The 18,847-nt window shown below is 39.3% G+C and overlaps 1 protein-coding gene across 9 annotated transcripts in view; it reads right to left on the bottom strand.

Annotated features, from left to right (window-relative positions):
* Nucleotides 1-516: 516 nt before the first annotated feature.
* LOC110061035 (uncharacterized) overlaps nucleotides 517-18,847 on the bottom strand; it is a 46,783-nt gene continuing 28,452 nt past the window's right edge. For 7 of the 9 annotated variants that reach the window (XM_089280287.1, XM_089280286.1, XM_089280291.1 and 4 more), the window contains 31 exons: nucleotides 18,632-18,727; nucleotides 18,433-18,528; nucleotides 17,768-17,851; nucleotides 16,998-17,093; nucleotides 16,790-16,885; nucleotides 16,604-16,687; nucleotides 16,246-16,335; nucleotides 16,024-16,119; nucleotides 15,808-15,903; nucleotides 15,459-15,554; nucleotides 15,236-15,331; nucleotides 15,023-15,118; nucleotides 14,681-14,779; nucleotides 14,503-14,583; nucleotides 14,310-14,405; nucleotides 14,095-14,190; nucleotides 13,888-13,980; nucleotides 13,683-13,772; nucleotides 13,466-13,567; nucleotides 12,983-13,078; nucleotides 12,785-12,883; nucleotides 12,591-12,671; nucleotides 12,326-12,409; nucleotides 11,356-11,454; nucleotides 9,094-9,159; nucleotides 6,924-7,262; nucleotides 6,118-6,369; nucleotides 5,322-5,597; nucleotides 3,478-3,753; nucleotides 1,972-2,145; nucleotides 517-1,420 (listed from right to left, as the gene is read on the bottom strand). In XM_089280287.1, coding sequence (XP_089136413.1) covers nucleotides 1,008-1,420; nucleotides 1,972-2,145; nucleotides 3,478-3,753; nucleotides 5,322-5,597; nucleotides 6,118-6,369; nucleotides 6,924-7,262; nucleotides 9,094-9,159; nucleotides 11,356-11,454; nucleotides 12,326-12,409; nucleotides 12,591-12,671; nucleotides 12,785-12,883; nucleotides 12,983-13,078; nucleotides 13,466-13,567; nucleotides 13,683-13,772; nucleotides 13,888-13,980; nucleotides 14,095-14,190; nucleotides 14,310-14,405; nucleotides 14,503-14,583; nucleotides 14,681-14,779; nucleotides 15,023-15,118; nucleotides 15,236-15,331; nucleotides 15,459-15,554; nucleotides 15,808-15,903; nucleotides 16,024-16,119; nucleotides 16,246-16,335; nucleotides 16,604-16,687; nucleotides 16,790-16,885; nucleotides 16,998-17,093; nucleotides 17,768-17,851; nucleotides 18,433-18,528; nucleotides 18,632-18,727 — 4,034 coding nt within the window. In that variant the 3' untranslated portion in view covers nucleotides 517-1,007. The remainder of the gene's footprint in view (nucleotides 1,421-1,971; nucleotides 2,146-3,477; nucleotides 3,754-5,321; nucleotides 5,598-6,117; nucleotides 6,370-6,923; nucleotides 7,263-9,093; nucleotides 9,160-11,355; nucleotides 11,455-12,325; nucleotides 12,410-12,590; nucleotides 12,672-12,784; nucleotides 12,884-12,982; nucleotides 13,079-13,465; nucleotides 13,568-13,682; nucleotides 13,773-13,887; nucleotides 13,981-14,094; nucleotides 14,191-14,309; nucleotides 14,406-14,502; nucleotides 14,584-14,680; nucleotides 14,780-15,022; nucleotides 15,119-15,235; nucleotides 15,332-15,458; nucleotides 15,555-15,807; nucleotides 15,904-16,023; nucleotides 16,120-16,245; nucleotides 16,336-16,603; nucleotides 16,688-16,789; nucleotides 16,886-16,997; nucleotides 17,094-17,767; nucleotides 17,852-18,432; nucleotides 18,529-18,631; nucleotides 18,728-18,847) is intronic. The other 2 variants (XM_089280288.1, XM_089280293.1) reach the window with 2 other exon arrangements.

Below are 18,847 nucleotides of genomic sequence, written 5' to 3'. Positions count from 1 at the left end.
TATTTGGGATTATCGAGTTTATTTTACGCACATAGTGAGGACACTCGAACCATGAAGACTTGAAATTTTCATTTTCAGTTTTTGATGAATATGCAATGAGAGATCTTCATAAAAACAAAAGGATAAGAGCTGCTAATGTGAAGGATTCTAATCCCTTTCGTTGGGTAATCAAAAAAGAAAAAAACAATGTGTAGTGTTCCTGGTTCGAGTGTCTTCACTGTAACACGCAGTGGTGGAGAACCCAGAAGTTTTCTTGGTTTTGGGGGTGAGGGGTAAGGGGCGTAGTAGAGTGACATGAAGCTCTGACAAGGGCTGGGCCCGCGCTGGGAGAGGAAAATTGAACTGTGACGTCTAACTGAAATGTGAACGACTGCATTGTGTATGATTTGGCAGGCATGGCGGGTGGAGCCAAATTATTTTATTACACCAAAAGAAAAAAGAAACCCCTTCAACGATGTTTATAAAAAGAAGCAATCACAAACTCAGACACACTATGGCAAATGTCCGGAGCCCGTATGTGTTAGAAAAATATATTGATCATTCAATATACAACTTGCTTCACTCATACTTAGTAAAATGTCTAAATGTAACAGTCTGTATGACGTCATCGTATCTTAAACTTGCACGGTGCACGAGTTTTAAATTACTCCTCGTAAACAAGAAACTAATGTAAACAGACGTCATCTTGTAAAGTTTTAAAGAAAGTTCGACAAGGAATTGAAAACTCGCTATAAAGGTAAATTAATGTTTTGATTTATTTTACTTCCCATAAAAAATGTAATGATATAATTGCCAATTAGGAAACTTTATTTCCCCGGAGATAGCTGCGTATTTTAGTGTTCTGGAAATACACAATAAAGCAATTCTACAAATACACCCCATCATTGACGACATCAATATTGATATTTAATTTCCCGCGAAATTGCATCTGGACGAAATAAAAACACTAATTATAACAGTGGAAACAAACCAAGTTTGAAGACAAGCGTTACACAGAAGTCTGATGTTCAGAGTCCATCCATATTGCTCGGAGCATCTCTCCCACAGTAACGAAAGTTACATCCGGGAGTTGGACCAAGCTTGTACACGTAGAATTCGCCACAATTCCGTACCAGTACTTTCCGGCGGTGGTTACAGCAGCCTGAGACATAATCACCAAAACAAACCATCCGCTCGACACACCCATCATCCTTATGGGGATGTGCGCCAAACAACCATCCGGGGTATTGCGTGTTACATCTGCCGGGGCCTGGGCACGCGATTGGCATTTGAGCTCCAGCGGCGCCGGAGATTCGGTACCAGCCCTCCGCTAGGTTGTTGTCGCATTTGCTTAGCAGTTGTCTGTTCATGAGGTTTCTGTCGTATTCTGTGAGGAGTCGGTAATGTTGGCATTCGTAAGCCACTAGTCCAACATTATAACCTACACAAGGAGACGACAGTGTGAATGACCCAGGTGTTGAATATTAATATGCATGCGCAGGCGCAAGTTTCTGCCATTCTGTTCAGTGTTGATAAAAACGTTACTGAGATAATGTCGATGTTATGGTGGCAAGAGAGATAATAGCAAGTCTAAGCTGAAGGACTAAATTAATTACATTTTATATAATATGTCAAATTATTCTCGCAGTTTGATTCATTCATACATTCATTCATTCATTCATTAGTTCTCACTTATGATCTATTGGAGGACAGACGCATACATGACGTTATTTACATTGGGTTTTGTTTCTTCATTATTATATAAAACAAATAGATTCCATGTTGCCGTGCGTCTGTTCAGTAACAGATCACAGAAGACGTCAAAATGTGGTAAGAACATCAGTGACACACTCGGCTATCGCCTCGCGTGCCACTTTTTCTGTTCTCACCACATTTTGACGTCATTTGTGATCTATTACTGATCTATTACACGGCAAGCTGGAATCTACTTGTTAAATAGCGTTGCCTCAACAGTGCTTTCTTTCTACTTACAATAGGGCTGTGTTCCACTCCATTTTCCATCTTTTCCACAGACTCTCGCGGACGATCCGTACAACATACACCCTGGATTACACGCAAACCTTACGATACTTCCCACGACGTTGTAACCGTCACTCAACTTGTAACCATCTACAGGATCTGCCAGTTCACGGCACTCTTTGAGCTCTTGAGAGAAAAGAATTTTAAAGAGGTTTGTCAAGAAATTAAATCACCTTTGAGTGGAAGGGGGCCGCTGTAATTGGCTAAGCTGTAGCGGCTCCCCTGGCCATTTTGTTTTGTTTTGCTGTCTGTTTTTTTTTTTTTTTTTTTTTTTTTTTTTTTTGCTTCCTCTTCTTTTTCTTTTTCTTTATGTGTAATAGTAGGCCGAAGCTTAATAAATAAATAAATAAATAAATAAATAAATAAATAAATAAATAAATAAATAAATAAATAAAAATAAATAAGAATCTCACAAATTAACTTACCAAGATAGAAAGAAACGAAAGAGTTGAACAGAAACGAAACATGGGTAGTTAAAGCTGGGGAAGATTTGAAAAGAATCACCAGGGACTAAAAATTTAAACAAGACTCGCGACGTAGCTTCTTCCGAACCGTGACGGAGTCCCTGCCACTGAGACCGTTTTTTCATTAAGCTTTTCATTGAAAAGTCCAGCTGCTGTTTCAAATTGAATCATTTCTTTTTGCTTGATTTAGATAAGGCAACGAACGTAACGATGAACTGAAGCAAGCGTGATATTCAAAAGAGGCTAAGGGCACCTAAGAAATAACCTGTCCTTTATGTAACAGCCAAGTCATTCAATCGTGATGTATAGGGCGTATCGAATAGATTTAACAAATTGTAAGATTGCTATACTACGAAAAGAAGAATCACCACAAGTATTATGGTATTTTGCACTGGTGTGCTAATTGGGGACACTATACACGAAGAAAAAAATATTGTAAAAATCCCAAATGGTTGGGAGGCTGACTACACCGAACAAAAATCCATCTAGTGGCAGGGAGGAGGATTTGAACCCGGGACTTCAGATTACGAGAGAAGTTCCAAGTCGTTTTGGTTGGAGTTATGCCGTAAAAGAAATTTAAGGGGACGGCATTTCAGGAGCACGAGTTTCTTGAAACAATTTCGAATATGGTCCAAAATGGATTACACTGGATATCAGAGCCTTTTCGTCTCCATCCATCCAAGTGTGTGGGTAAACCTATTATCATCTCATCATCTGTCCTCGTTGCGCCATGGGACACAAAAGCTTCTGTAGTCAAGAGCCAGTCTGAGGGGGCGACCAGCCCCCTGCAGACTTCCCAGAGCCCCCATTTGCCAGTTTGTTCGGGGTTCCTGATCGGCCTTCACAGCTACCGTAGCGGCCTCGGGACCTACGTCCCACTGAACTTCACCCTGACAGGCAGTCCCCTACTCCACTGTTACCCACATTCCACGAGCAAGGACGTTAGGGCCGGGAAACCTGTAATACCCAGGACAAAAGAATTGCATTTACTTACGAATCTGTGTTGTGTAAGAGAACGGCTCACTTCTCACAGCAGTTGCTCCAACACACTTATAGTCTCCCTGCTCAAGGGGTCGTAGACGTTCCAGGTTTAATTCTCCAATAACTTCATCGCCAACGATAATTGTTCTCGTTGGCATGGCAACGCCATCTTTGTACCACGTTATATTTGGCATAGGCACGCCTCGTGCAGAGCAGTTCACACGGACCGGAGTATCAAATTCATTTACTGTTACTACACTTGGAGGAATGACTTTTACCTCTACAGGTTCTAGGAAAAGGAGGCAATAGATAACGTGATTATGGACAGTTTTCACTCACGGGAGGGTTCTAACTTGTAACAAGTGAAGATCAAGGTAACCCCACATAAATATACCCAAGGTAATCCCTCTTAACTTATATTTAGACATGGTGTCCAGTTCTTTCGCGGATGTTACTCGCGAGTTGCGTCGATGTTTTCGTGGAGGATCTGGTTATGTTTCGTTTCGCTGTGGGGATGTATTCTTTTAACATCAAAGAACCAAAGGAGCTTCGGCCCTCGCTAATACATTCAATACATTTCGAAACTTTAATAGGAGTTTAAATAAGAGAAAAATTTCTCCTGCAAAAATAATAACAACTGAATGAACGGCAGAGAAATGAGCAGCCGAACGAGTGCAAAAGTCAAAAGTTTAGACTGACGCTCACCGCCCTACCAGCAAAAGACAGTTTTAGAAACAACGACGACAAGGCCAAGGAAAACGTGGATTAATAGTTAATTAATAGACTTTATAGTTAACCTACGAGTCTCTTCATAATTTGTATTCATTGAGTTTGTTTATCACTGCCAGAGATATGCCAAACAGAATATGCAACACAGCGTCAAAATTCGGAAAAGTAATTTCAAAAATTGGCCATCGTGGTCATTTCACGTTGTTGTTTTGTAAAGAACGGCAAAGAAATGAACAAAAAATTATAACGCACGCGGACACAGCCATTGTACTCGTTGCCATTACTGTTGTTCTTTGCTTACATTGTATATCTAATTTCCTAAAACAGAATGAACGGCCAAACGAACACAAAGCAAACGGAAGCCCAGTCGACCGAAAAGACGGCTGAGAGTGAAACGTTTTCTGAAAACCAAAACATATAAAATCACTCTTCACAACGTTTCCCGCCATTTCGTCTCGGGTAATTTCGAGAAAGTCGCTTGGGCTGTCCACGCATCGGGCGAGTAACATCCGCGGAAGAACTGGGTACCATGTCTAAAGATAACTTAAGAGGGATTACCTTGGATGTAAGGACTATATGGGGGATTCACTCTCTTATTTTGATCTTCTCTTGCTGGAAGTTAAATTCTGAGGATAAAAACCTAATGTGGGACCATCCAACTGAAAGCTTCGAGTAGTGCTTTTGTGTGAAACAATTTGTTTCAAATTCCTTCACGTGAAAATTTATACACTCATCGCTTCTTTAGAGGGCAATTTTACAATTTTGTCCAGCTTTGGTTATTTTAGAAATGGCTAGCCGGGAACCATTTCTGTCAAAGCTAATTTGCGGTTTGAAAATTTGGCTCATTTTTCACATCAAACAGTAACACAGAAGTCACAGATTCACAGAAAGTTATCCGACGTAACCTCGAATTTATTGTGACTACAGATCGAATTATAAGGGCATTGTTGATGTCTTTTAATTCTAACTTGGCTACGAGGCTTAGGGGAATAAAACAAAATATATTTATTATTCGTCCCGCATCCTCGATGCAATTTCTTTTGTTTTAGTTAGAAATTTCAGCAGTTAGAATTTTAACATATCGAAATTGACCTATGCGTGTAGATACTTTACTAGCGGATATCTTACCATAAGTTTGTACAGTGACCTCGGTACCTCCCATGACAGATCCAGCTGGAGTAGAGGCGTGGCACATGTAAATATCTTCATCCTCCTTAATAGGATTCTGTAAGTACAGGTTGTTATTTCGAATGTAGTGTCTGCCAAAGGGAAGCTCTTTGTTGCCTTGACGACGCCATTCCACTTTCGGTGGCGGAAACCCTTCCACGACGCATTTGAGTTCCGTGAGCTGTTCCGTGAAGGCCGTGACCTTTGGTTCTGGTGGTATGGTGAACACAGGCTCCGCTAACAAAGACAAACGTTTTAGAGTTAACTGCAGGACAAACGATGTACCTATAGTATAGTGTAATCGTGCAGTATCTCCTTGGCGGCAGCCTCTCAGGAGATGATCAAGGAGTCCATTAAGGTAAAGTTTACTCTGCATACGAGCCAAGTGGCCCGTCAGACCGGCAGTTATCTCCAGTTTCTGTGGCATGAAGCGACTAGAAGCTTTTCTGCTCCCTCGTGGAAGGGATGCTAGTTCGTCACCGGGTTACCCCCCAGTATTAAATTCGCCTGTGCCCAGTTATGTAACTGTGTTTTGCCCAAGGACTCAACACTATGTCCCCGGCCTGGGCTCGAACCCGGACCGCTCGATCCGGTGTCGAGCGTGTTAACCATGAAACCATCGCGCCTCCCTAAGACGTCCAGTGGTATGATCTTAAGTTAAAAAAACAGGACTCAAAAGGCTGGGATGAATCAATCAAAGTACTTCGACAGCTTCTTTTCACTTTTTACATCTGATAACTTGCTCGTAAGCACTTACTTGCGACGACGATTTCAATGTCAGCGGTGTCCGTACCCAAAAAGTTACTTGCCCTGCACGTCCAGTTCCCGGTGTCCTCTGGGAGCGCGTTTTCCAAGACGAAGTGACTTCCGATGACAGCTCTCCCGCTGGTCTTTTTTGCCCAGATTATTTCTGGTTTAGGTGTTCCTTGAGCAGAGCATTGAAATTGTATCGAGTCACCCTTCGTGGCTGTGTATGATTTTGGAGGTCGAATAGTAATGTTGGGCTTAGCTAAACAATGAAAAAAAAAAAAAAATATCGTTTTATCATTTTATTTTAGCATATCTGGGACCGTGGGAAATAACCAAAACACATTATGGAATAATTTGACCAGAATAAAACGGGAAACCTTCAGCACAATAAAAGGAGAAATCCCTTCCTCCACACATATCATCTTCGCTGTTGGTTTATACGATAACTGCAGAATTCTCGCGCGCTCATAGGTTAATTTTCATTGTCAATATTAGCGGACAGACACATTCATAATTTATGCCCGCAAACGCCAACGAGCGAGATCGGACAATTTGACAATTTGATCTCGTAAAAAAAATAAAATGATGTCAGTTTTTCGTGCGTCTGTCCTGTTATTGACAATGAATTTAGTCATAACATTGTGAAAGTACTCTGCAGATCCGCAGCTACTTTGACAATGTTATGAAGAAATTTATGTTTGATAACAGGTCAGACGCATGAAAAACTGACGTCAATTTGTTAAATAAAACCTATTTTTCTTTCAAACTATAATCACATGATTCTTTTTCTCGATATAAGGAATAAAAACTCACTGAATCCTTCAAAGGATGGTGCTTTTTCCTTCGGTTCCTTCGGCTCCTTCTCCTTGTTTTCTTCTTTTGGAGGCCGCCCCGGGGGGCCAGGCAAACCTCGTGATCCGCGTTGACCACGACTTCCAGGGGGTCCGGGAGGCCCGGGAAGCCCATTAGAACCCGGTGAACCTGGGGAGCCTGGAGGACCGGGAGATCCGGCTGCCCCTGCGGGACCCGACGCACCCGGCATACCCGGGGGTCCGTTTTGGCCTTGGTTACCAGGAGGACCGGCCGGACCCACCGGACCCACCGGACCCTGGATTCCCTGGGGGCCTGGTGGACCAGGGATTGCCTTTACATCTGTTAGGAGTCAGAATTTTAAACATCACTACGTATTTTCTAAGAATCAGTGCATGTTTACATCTAAAAAGAAATCAAACCATGGACAATGCTGAAATTCAGGATCGTTTACGCAAACGTTACTCTCTTGCAAACACAATTAATTACAAGTCTACGAGAAAAAAAAGCTTCAAGGATTCATCAAGTTCATCTGGTTATGATTAAAATTTAATGTATCACATGTCTGCAGTGAACCAGAAGAATTTTAGTTATGAACAAGTAAAGGAAGGTAGAAGAATTGAAGGGCGAAGGATTGGCCAGTGAGAAGGATTTGAGAATACAGACAGGAAGGCATAAATCATAGCACGGAATGGCGCGGGATAGCTTGGTAGGCATCGCAGCGTTCGGTTTTGCTTGGCATGGCTTTTGCATAGCATGAAAAGGCATAGCATGGTAAAGGATAGCATGGCACAGCAAGGCTTTCATTGATTGGCTTTATTCGCATGATTTTATAATACAGAGGAAATAATGTATCATATCACGCCTTGGCATTGTGCCAGAGCTTGGAGTGCAAGCGCATCGCAAAGCATAGCACGCACAGCATTGTTTGTTCCCGGGGGACTCCTATATAGAAAGGAAGGGGGTGTTCGTCGTTCCTTTTAGGGACTAAAAAGCGGTTTTGGTAACTCTTGTGGTGTTAAGCCTCAAGAGGTTCACGGCGGGAGCTTTCGCGGTAACTTTTAGAGTATGGGACCGAAAATATATGACAGGAGATAATTTGTTGTTTTAGAATTGGTACCGCTCAGAGGTGGAAACGATTTCAAGCCGCGCCCACAAACAGGATCTTGGTTCCTCTTAGGGGTTCTTTTCAAAATTTCCGACGAGCACCCCCGTCCTTTTCATATGGAAGTCCCTCGCCCGGGTGTTTGGTTTGGTTTGGCTTAGCATGGCTTTATCACAGCATGAAAAGTCATAGCTTGGTGAAGGATAGCAAGGCTTTCATTGCTTGCTTTATGCACATGATTTTATAATTTAAAGTGTATGGTACGTCATAGCATGGCATGGCAGTCTGGCAGGGCTGTGAGTTGCAGAGCATCGCAAAGCATGGGGTGGCATGGCAAGATATCTGCTCCGATGAAGCGAAACTTTTTTACATTGGTCGGTTGCTTATATCTGTGCATTAGGTTTTGTACTTTGTGCTGCCCATTTGACTGATGTGCAAAGATAACACGAAACATGGTGTTTGGATCGGATTTGGGTAGAGTTCTAAAAAGTATTTCCCGATACCATTTCCCGTATGTCAGTTTTATGGCAAGAAATTTCTCTTGCTTATGACTTCGTTGTTCCTGTCTCCAATCAACAATGTGGAAGGTTGATCAGCGGCATTTAATTTATTTCTGAACCATCAATCTGTTAACAAATAATGCCAGTTCAAAGATTTGCTTAGCAACGCAACTACAACTAGGGTATGTTGGAATTGGCATTGATACATCTCACAGACAGGTTCTTGATCCAATTGTTTCCAGATGGAGTTCAGTGGAATTTAGATCGAAGTGTGCAAAAAAAACCCCATGAAGCAGCCTCCCCTACGGAGGTCACTCAATTGACATTTCAAATACCGGTTGAATGCTGGTAACCACTGAGCTATAAAAGACTAGATGGTACAACTAGCTACAACTAAGCTCATATGTAGTAGGAGGAGTGTTGAGAAGTACGCAGTCGCAGTCTTGACAAACAATACGATGAGGAGTCTCACTTTTTCTTCAGCAAAAACCAGAAAAAAGCATCACTTTCCAGAGATTGAGGTAACTTCGATTCTCTTTGACGGCTGACGGCGGAAAAATGAACTCACCTTGACCGGTGTTTCTCAGGCGCGAGGTCACCACCTCGTTGATTTTTGCGTTCAGATCACTCCCATCTAAGGAAAGGTTACATACAAGAAACATGCAAAAGCATGCAGACATGCAATGAAACTTTCATCACATTTATCGTGCAACATGCAAGTAAACTAGCAGCATGCTCGTGCTCTTATACATGCAATATTCAAAGCGCCTACTGAGGTCAATCAAACCGTGCAAATTATACATTCATGCTACATGCACTTAGGAAGGATTAACATGCAATATGCAGGTAAACCTGCATAATATAAAAAGGAATTAACTTATGTAAACACAAACTATTTAACGACTCTAAATGCAAAAATGTAACAGGCAAACGACATACAGTTATTAAACGTTCATAATGCTATAAACAGGTAAAGCTGTACAGCAGGCACGCACATTTATTTGGTTCAACAACAAATGACATATAACCTGATGACTTGGGTCATTTATGACTTTCACTCATGAAGCTAGTATATAAAACATATATAAAAACATCACTTAAGCCAGTGAAACACAAACAAATTACAAGCAAATATCTGAAAGAAGAGCACTTCACACGTGCAGCACATGGCCCACAATCGTTAAACATACGTAACAGAACATGTATATACGCGACATGGCATGCACATTACATTAAGACCACACGATGCATGCAGTTTAAAGTGTATATGCAACTCACATAGAGCACGATTTATGCGAGTCTCTTACCAAAAGGACAACAAACATGCAGACATAAATTTTGGAGTGTAATGGGGACGTACAGACAGTATAAAGCATGCAACACACATTAAACAACACATGCAATCATTTATCTTGAAATTAGCAGGGACGTGTATGTCGTAATACATGCAATACGACATGTAAACAATATGCAAGCAAGCATTGCAAAATATGCAAGGAACGTATATCTTTATACATGCAATAAGACATGCAGTTATACATGTAATACGACTTGAAAACAATATGCAAACATGCATCAGAAGATATGCTAAGGTCGTATATTCCGTTATAGGTGCAATAAGACATGCAGAAAACATACAAACATGCATTTTAAAATATGCAAAGGACGCATATGCCGTTATACATGCAATAAGACATGCAAACAATATACAAACATGCATTACAAAATATGCAAGGAAAGTATACTCCGTTGTACGTGCAGTAAGACATGCAATTATACATGCAATACGACATGCAAACAATGTGGAAACATGCATCACAAAATATGCAAGGAAAGTATATCTTTATATATGCAATAAGACATGCAATTATACATGCAATACGACTTGCAAACAATATGCAAACATGCATTACAAGATATGCTAAGGTCGCATATTCCGTTATACGTGCAATAAGACGTGCAGAAAACATTCAAACATGCATTTTAAAATATGCAAAGGACGTATATGCCGTTATACATGCAATAAGACATGCAAACAATATGCAAACATGCATTACAAAATACACAAGGAACGTATACTCCGTTGTACACGCGATAAGACATGTAAAAGGCATGCAAACATGCATTACAAAATATGTAAAGGACGTATACCATTATACATGCAATAAGACATGCAATTACACATGAAATAAAACACGCACTAAACATTCAAACATGCATTTCAAAATATGCAAAGGACGTATATGCCGTTATTCATGCAACAAGACATGCAAATAATATACAAATATAGATTACAAAACATGTAAGGGACGTATACTCGTTGTACATGCAATAAGACATTTAAAAAGCATGCAAACATGCATTACAAAATATGTAAAGGACATATATTCCGTTATACATGCAATAAGACATGCAAACAATATGCAAACATGCACTACAAAATATGCATGGAACGTATACTCCGTTGTACATGCAATAAGACACGTAAAAAGCATGCAAACATGCATTACAAAATATGCAAAGGACATATATTCCGTTACACATGCAATAAGACATGCAATTACACATGCAAACATGCATTGCAAAATATGTAAGAGACGTATATTCTTTTATATGTGCAATGAGACATGCAGAAAACATTCAAACATGCATTTTAAAATATGCAAGGTTGGTGTCATTTTTCTTAAAAAATATACAGTATTTTCATTGCCTTGCTGCTTTTTCCTTGGCAATCCTTGATCCCTCTGAATTGTTAAGCCGTAATGTGAATTATGAAATGTGGATTAAACAAAACAACACCGTCATACAATATCTACCACATCATACTCACCAACATACTTATCTACGTAAACCTTAACAAAGCTCTGAATAGTGCGGTTGTCAGCAGCCGACTTTGATTGCGGTTGTGAAGAAGAAAGATTGAGTCCACCTTAAACGCAAAACAGAAACGTGATATGATGATGATGATGATGATGACGATGATGATGATGAAGATGGTGATGATGGTGATGATGGTAATAATGTCGATGCTCCCAAACAACTTAATTTAATATCTCTTTTAGAGTTTGGCACCGCTCACAAATAAATTTTATTTTTTACGGTTTCATTTTTCTTAATATTTTATTATTTATTTTTCAGTACTTTACCTTATAAAATGTATGTAAATAACCCGTATAGTGTAAATAAAGAACTGAATTGAGAGTTGTACATGCAATTCTCACAGCCTGATAAAAACGAAGACTCTAAGTCAGTTAAAAGAGGCCATGATGTTGAAAATCATAAACTTATTTAAAGAGGCAGAGAAACAGCACAGCCACTGCTGTACTTAGCTCTTATTAACCGAGCAGGAGGTCTGTATGGGAGAATCTTGACCGAGGTCGTGAGTACAGACCGAACGCAGTGAGGTCTGTACATACGACCGAGGTCAAGATTCTCCCATACAGACCGACTAAACTCGGTTAATAAGATGTTTATTATATGGCAAACTAGAAAAATTTAATTTGTTTAATGTAACTGGGTTGTACTAGTCGACATTTTGCTTACAAACGGCGATGAGCCGAACTTAATTCTGCCAAAGTTTGCTCATCAGTCTTTTGGCACTTCCATAAATAAATATTGTTAGGAGAAAATAGTCCATATTTTTGCATTTTAGTTTGCAAACGTTTTCACCGCAAAATGAAACCGGTCTAGATGGGAAAATCTAGACCGCTTTCAATATCGATTTCAACCAATCAAATTCATGAATTCGGTAGTTCCCAGTCCTTGTGAGACACAGCAATATAATAATACAGTATACTAACCGACATATTCGTCTACATAAGCTTCCACAAAGTTCTGGATGGTCCGGTTGTCAGGCACTTGTGAGGAAGGAAACTCTCGTTCACCTAAAGTTGAAAAAAAGAGACATCAAGGACTGACAAGATGTCACAACCTTATGAAATAAACGAAAGGAACACAGCCATGGCATTCCACAGGCTGAAATGAACAGCTGATTCGTTATCTAAATCTGTAACTTAAATATGAACACAAAGAACACAGTCGTGTGATATTATACAGTAAACCCACCTATATACTTATCTACGTAAGACTCTACAAAGCTCTGAATGGTGAGGTTATTAGGTTCAGACGAGGAAAGATTTAGTCCAGCTTGAATGAAAAAGAAAATAGCAATACATATGGAAGGATGTTAGGTCATATGACAATCTTAATAAACATAAACACAAACAACAAGGACATGTAGCATTCCGTATTATACTAACCTATATACTTATGTACATAATCCTTCACAAAGTTCTGGATTGTTCGATTATTAGGCGATTGTGGTTGCAGTTCTGACGAGGTTGACAGATTGAGTCCGCCTTGAATAAAAAAAGAATCGAATTCAGGTGAAAGGACATCTTCATCTTAAAAGATATAAACACAAACAACAGTCATGTGGCGTTCCGCATTGTACTAACCTATGTATTCATCTACGTAATCCTTTACAAAGTTCTGGATAGTTCTGTTATTTGAAGGTTGTAGTTGCAGTTCTGACGAGGAAAAATTGAGCTCACCTTGGATAGAAAAGAAAACAGTGTCGGTAAACTGATGTTTAAGTCTTGGAACATTATTACTGATAAACTTGTTCGAAGATTAACTTAAACGTAACAGCACAAGTAGAGTTATATGGTATTTCACTGTCCATCTTTTTACTCTGTAATTATTTATAAGAGGGTCACTGGTTTTTCAGTCACTGTTGTTCTGTGGTACCCTCGATAAATAAAGTTGATTATGATGATGACTACTATTACTATTAGTATTACTATTACTGTTACTGTTACTGTTACTATTACTCTTATTGTTATTATTATTACTATTACTATTATTATTGTTATTGTTATTATTATTATCATTATTATTATTATTATTATTATTATTATTATTATTACTGTGCCACTCACTTATATGTTCATCGACGAAAGCTTTGACAAAGTTCTGGATAGTGCGGTTATCAGGCACTTGTGGCCGTAGTTGAGGTTGTGATGAGGAGAAGTTGAGTTCACCTTGAATAGAAAAAAACAAAGGACAATCAGTTCAAGTGAAAAGCTATAAGGAAATGCCAACCTTTCCAATGATTAACACAAACAAAATAGCCATGGCGTTCTGCGGTATACTCACTGACGTATTCATCCACATAATCCTTTACAAAGGTCTGGATTGTGCGGTTATTAGGCGGTTGTGGTTGCGACGAAGAAAGGTTGAGACCGTCTTAAATAGAAAAGCAGCAAAGGGGAATCCATGTTACAATGAGTTAAATATAATCGACCGAAGTGAACAGTTTCTTTAAAGATTAAAACAAATAATACAGTCAGGTTATACAAACCTATATACTCGTCCACATAATCCCTAACAAAACTCTGGATTGTGCGATTATCAGGTCCTAGTTGCGCTTGCGGGGAGGTAAGATTGAGGTAATCTTAAACAGAAAAAAGAAATACAAAATCCAGGAGAAGGAATGTCGTAAATAATAAACTCATTTAAAGATTAAAGCAGAAAAATAATGTCGGGCTACATGCCGCAGTATGCCCACCTAGGTACTGGTCTACATATGCCTCGGAAACTTCCTGGATAGTACGGTTATTCGGCGATAGTAGTCGTGGCTTTGATGAGGAAAGATTGAATCCATCTTAAACAAAAAAATTCAGAAACAACTAGACGATCAAAAGGGATGCTACAATTTAAGAAATGTTTTAATTTGTTCAACAATAAGCAATTCAGACAAGTGGCTTACCACAGGATACCCACCTATATACCTATCAACATAAGCTTCCACAAACTTCTGGATCGTGCGATTATTAGACGGTTGTAGTTGCGGTAGTGACGAAGAAACATTGTGCGCATCTTAAAAAAAAGAAAGAGTAGTTGACTGGGAGGAATAAAATAATATATAAGTATTTGAAGACTATCAAAGCAATTAGACCACGTCTAGTGTACTTACCTAGATAAGCTTCTACAAAACTCTGGAGGGTTCTGTTGTTTGGCGGTTGTGGTGATTGTAAGGAAGAAAGATTGAGTTCACCTTGAATAGGGAAAGAAAGCATGTCCAAGTGAAAAGGTGTCGTAACCTTAGAAAAAATGTAACCTTGCATTCATACGACCTTTTACAGTATGCTTACCGACGTATTCATCCACATAATCTTTTACAAAGTTCTGAATAGTGCGGTTATCTGGCAGTACGTGTGGTTGCATTTGTGGCGAGGAAATATTCAGTCCGCCTGAAAGAAAAATATTGAGTGGTATCAGCATTTATCAGCATTTATCAGTATATAATATCAAAAATATATACTTCAATCAGGCGAGCGTGGTTGTGGTTTTGGCGAAGAAAGGTCGAGCCCAGCTGAAAACAAGGCATCAAAAAATTTTGAAATAATGAGATGGGTTAGAAAGGTGAGATGTAGATTTAGCCTAAAATAATTAAATCAAAGATACGGTCATGCGGTATAACACAGGATACCTACCCACATACTCGTCTACGTAATCCTTTACAAAGTTTTGAACAGTGCGGTTATCCAGTGGCTGTGGTTGTGTTTGTGACGAGGAAAAGTTAAGTCCACCTTAAATCAAAGAAAACACAGAGAAATGAAGTCAACGTAAAAGTTTTCGATAATCGTAGAAAAAAACATCGAGGGATGCACACGAAACATAAATGTTGCATGCCACAGGATACCTACCCACATAATCATCGACATAACCCATCACAATGTCCTGGATGGTGCGGTTATCTAGAAGCTGTGGTCGCATTTCTGATGAGGTTAAATTGAGTCCATCTTGAAAGACAGAAAGGAAAGAGACATTCAGCAGGGAGAATATTATAAACTTAGCAGATAAAAACTTGTGCAAGGATTTAATTGATAACACAAATAATGGTCAGCTTGGATACCACAGCATACCCACCTACAAACGTCTCTACATAATCCTTAACATAGCTCTGGATAGTACGGTTTTCAATAGTTGGTGATTGCGACTGTGGCGAGCTGATATTAAGACCATCTTTAAAGGAAAAAGGAAAGAAAAATGTGGGTGAAGCGACGTTAGAATTTTGGAGCGATAAACTTGTTAAAAATTTAACACAAATAACACCGTCAGTCCTATGCAACAGTTTGTTACGCGATTTATTGGCACAAGTAAACCTTAGAAAAGTTCTATTTACTAAGGTTACCAGTATTGATTAGTTCAGTGTGATTGCAGTTGAGCAGAATTCATCTAACGTGTCAGAAAGCAACAAAAACAAAGTTGCACACACCCACATACTCATCCACATATTCCTTTACTAAGTTCTGGATAATGCGGTTATCAAGCGGTCGAGGTTGTGACTGTGACGAGGAAAAGTTAAGTCCACCTTAAATCAATAAAAATACATAGAAAAGAAGTCAGCGTCAAACGATTTCGATAAATGGAGTTCTTTTAACATTGAGTACTGCAAGCGATGCAGACATGTTGCATGCCACAGGATACCTACCCGCATACTCGTCGACATAATCCATTACAATGTTCCGGATAGTGCGGTTATCTAGAAGTTGCTGTCGCATCTCTGATGAGGTTAAATTGAGTCCAACTTAAAAAAAGAAAATAAAAAGACATTCAGCAGGGAGGATATTATAACCTCAGCAGATAAAAACTAGTTCAAAGATTTAATTAATAACCCAAATAATGGTCAAGTTGGATACCACAGCATACCCACCTACAAACTTCTTGACATAAGCCTTAACATAGTTCTGAATAGTGCGGTTTTCAGTGGTTGGTGATTGTGGTGAGCTGATATTTAGACCATCTTCAAGGAAAAAAGGAAAGAAAAACGTGGGTGAAGCGATGTTATAGTGTTGGAACTATGGAACTTGTTAAAATTTAACACAAACAACACTGTCAGTGCCATGCCGCAGTTTGCTAAGTGATTTATTAGCACAAGTAATTCTTGAGAAAGTTCTAGGTGCGACGGTTACCAGTATTGATCAGTTCAGTATGACTGCAGTTGTGAAGAGTCCATCCAGCGTGCAAAAAAGCAACAACAAAAAAAAATGGCATGACAAAGTTGTACGTACCCACATACTCATTCACATAATCCTTTACAAAGTTCTGGATAGTTTGGATATCAGTCCTCTGTGATGAGGAAATATTGAGTGCAACTTGATTGAAGAAAGAGAACAAAATATATAAGAGAACATACTTACAAATTCAAGTCATAACAAAACAGTACCATACGTGACTTGGAAATGTATATTACTCACCCACGTACTTGTCTACGTAAACCTTTACAAAGTTCTGAATAGTGCGGTTATCAGGCGGTCGTGCTTTCGGCTGTGATGAGGAAATATTGAGTGCACCTTGAAAGTAAGAGAACAGAACATCCACGTGAGAGGGTATTTCTTGGAGTATACTTAGATATTCAGTATTTAGATAGCAGTACACTCACGTGACTTGTGAAAGTTTACCCACCCACATAGTTGTCTACAAAATCTCTTACAAAGCTCTGGATAGTATGGTTACCAGGCAGCTGCAGTTGTGCTAGTGATAAGGTCACATTGAGTCCACCTTGAAAGGAAAAAGAGAGAAGTGAGAACTGCAAAGCGCTATTAGACAACCATGGAAATAGCGCTTTATCAATAGACCCAATAAAGCATTACTTTTAAAGAATTGAAAGTGTGCCCTAGTACAATTTTAGATAAAGGAAAATTGCTCCAAAATACCAACATGTGTAATAAGTCAAGTGGCAAAAGAGCGGTTTTTAACTGAGTGTCGTAAAACCAAAACCAAAGTCATCACTCTGACCAATCACAAAGTCACAAACAATACAGTGAACCAATCAAAACTCGAAATGATATAAAAATTACTTGTAGCTGTCGCGAAGCCCGGAAAAACATGTGCGAGCGATTCACGATTTTACTTCCGATTGGATAAAAAGAGGGGTGAGTTTTGTAAGCCAATCGTGTAGCGTGGTTGATGCAAAGTCAATTACTTTTCGGAACTCACATGAAAACCGCATACAATACTTCCCTACATGCTTATCCACATCAAGCTAGCCTTTACAAAGTTTTGGATAGTGCGATTAATAGGCTGCTGAGGTTGTAGTTGTGATAAAGAAAAGTTTAGTTCACTTTTGTGGAATAAAATTAAATCCAATTAAATTCTTAAAATTCTTAAAATCTCGTCGAAGATTTTGGCAAACAACATAATTATGTGACAAGCCACATAACAGTTATACTCACCAATATAATTATCAACATAATCCTCAACAAAGTTCTGGAAGTTGCTCTTATTACTCGCCTGTGACGAGGAAAGATTGAGTCCATCTGAATAGAAAGAGAGTGGTATCAACGTGGAAGGATGTAATAATTATAATTATAAAATATTTAAGATAGTACACACGCGCTCATTGGTCGACAGGCGTGTTTGGGTTAAAGTATGTAAACCTCGCAATTTGAGAAATATTTTGTAAAAGCAATAGAGGACTTTTTTCCGTGGTTAGATAACCTCATCTTAGGGTGCGTTCCTTTGAGGTGATCTGGATCAGGATCAGTGATCCAAGATCACATGGATTATGTTACATCAAAGGAACCGGTGAATCCACTCTGGTCACGGATTCATCGGCGCCTTTGATGCACCATGATCCGAGTGATCTTGGATCACTGATCTTGATCCAGATCACCCCAAAGGAACGCTCCCTTAATTAACACTCGAGGAGGGAGGTTGGGAGAACTCTGGCAAGTTATGTAAGCCCTCTATTGCGTTATTTGCATAACTGTCTCGAATTCTCCCAAGCCCCTTTGTCGATAATATAGATGAGGCTACGGAAAACGTCCTCTATTACTTAACCTTAAAATCTTAGATAACAAATGCAACAAATTCGACTTCCATACCAGAGTATACGCACCTATATATTCATCTACATAATCCTCTATAAAGTCCTGGATAGTGCGGTTGTCAGGCGTTTCTGATTTCAGTTTTGAAGAGGAAAGATTGAGTCCATCTTGAACAAAAAGAAGGGTTGTCATTAACGCGAATAATCACATAGGTCTAATCTTCGTTTAGCACATTCAACGAAATCCTTTGGTATTCCCCAGTACACTCACCCATGTAGTTATCAACGTACGCTTCTAGAAAGCTTTGGATAGAAAAGTTATCTGGCAGCTGTGGTTGCGTCTGTGAAGAAGAAATATTTAGTCCGCCTGAAATAAAAATATTGAGTTGTATTAGTGGTATCAACATCTACAGGTATGCTATATCAAAAAAAAAAAAAAAAAATTACAAACTTTAATGAATGAGTTGAGGCAAACAACGCAGTGACG

The sequence above is a fragment of the Orbicella faveolata genome, unplaced genomic scaffold, assembly GCF_042242905.1.
Source record: "Orbicella faveolata isolate gen_17 unplaced genomic scaffold, um_ofav_v1 contig_47, whole genome shotgun sequence".
Lineage (NCBI taxonomy): Eukaryota > Metazoa > Cnidaria > Anthozoa > Scleractinia > Merulinidae > Orbicella > Orbicella faveolata.
This window is presented reverse-complemented; position numbering and strand designations above follow the sequence as displayed.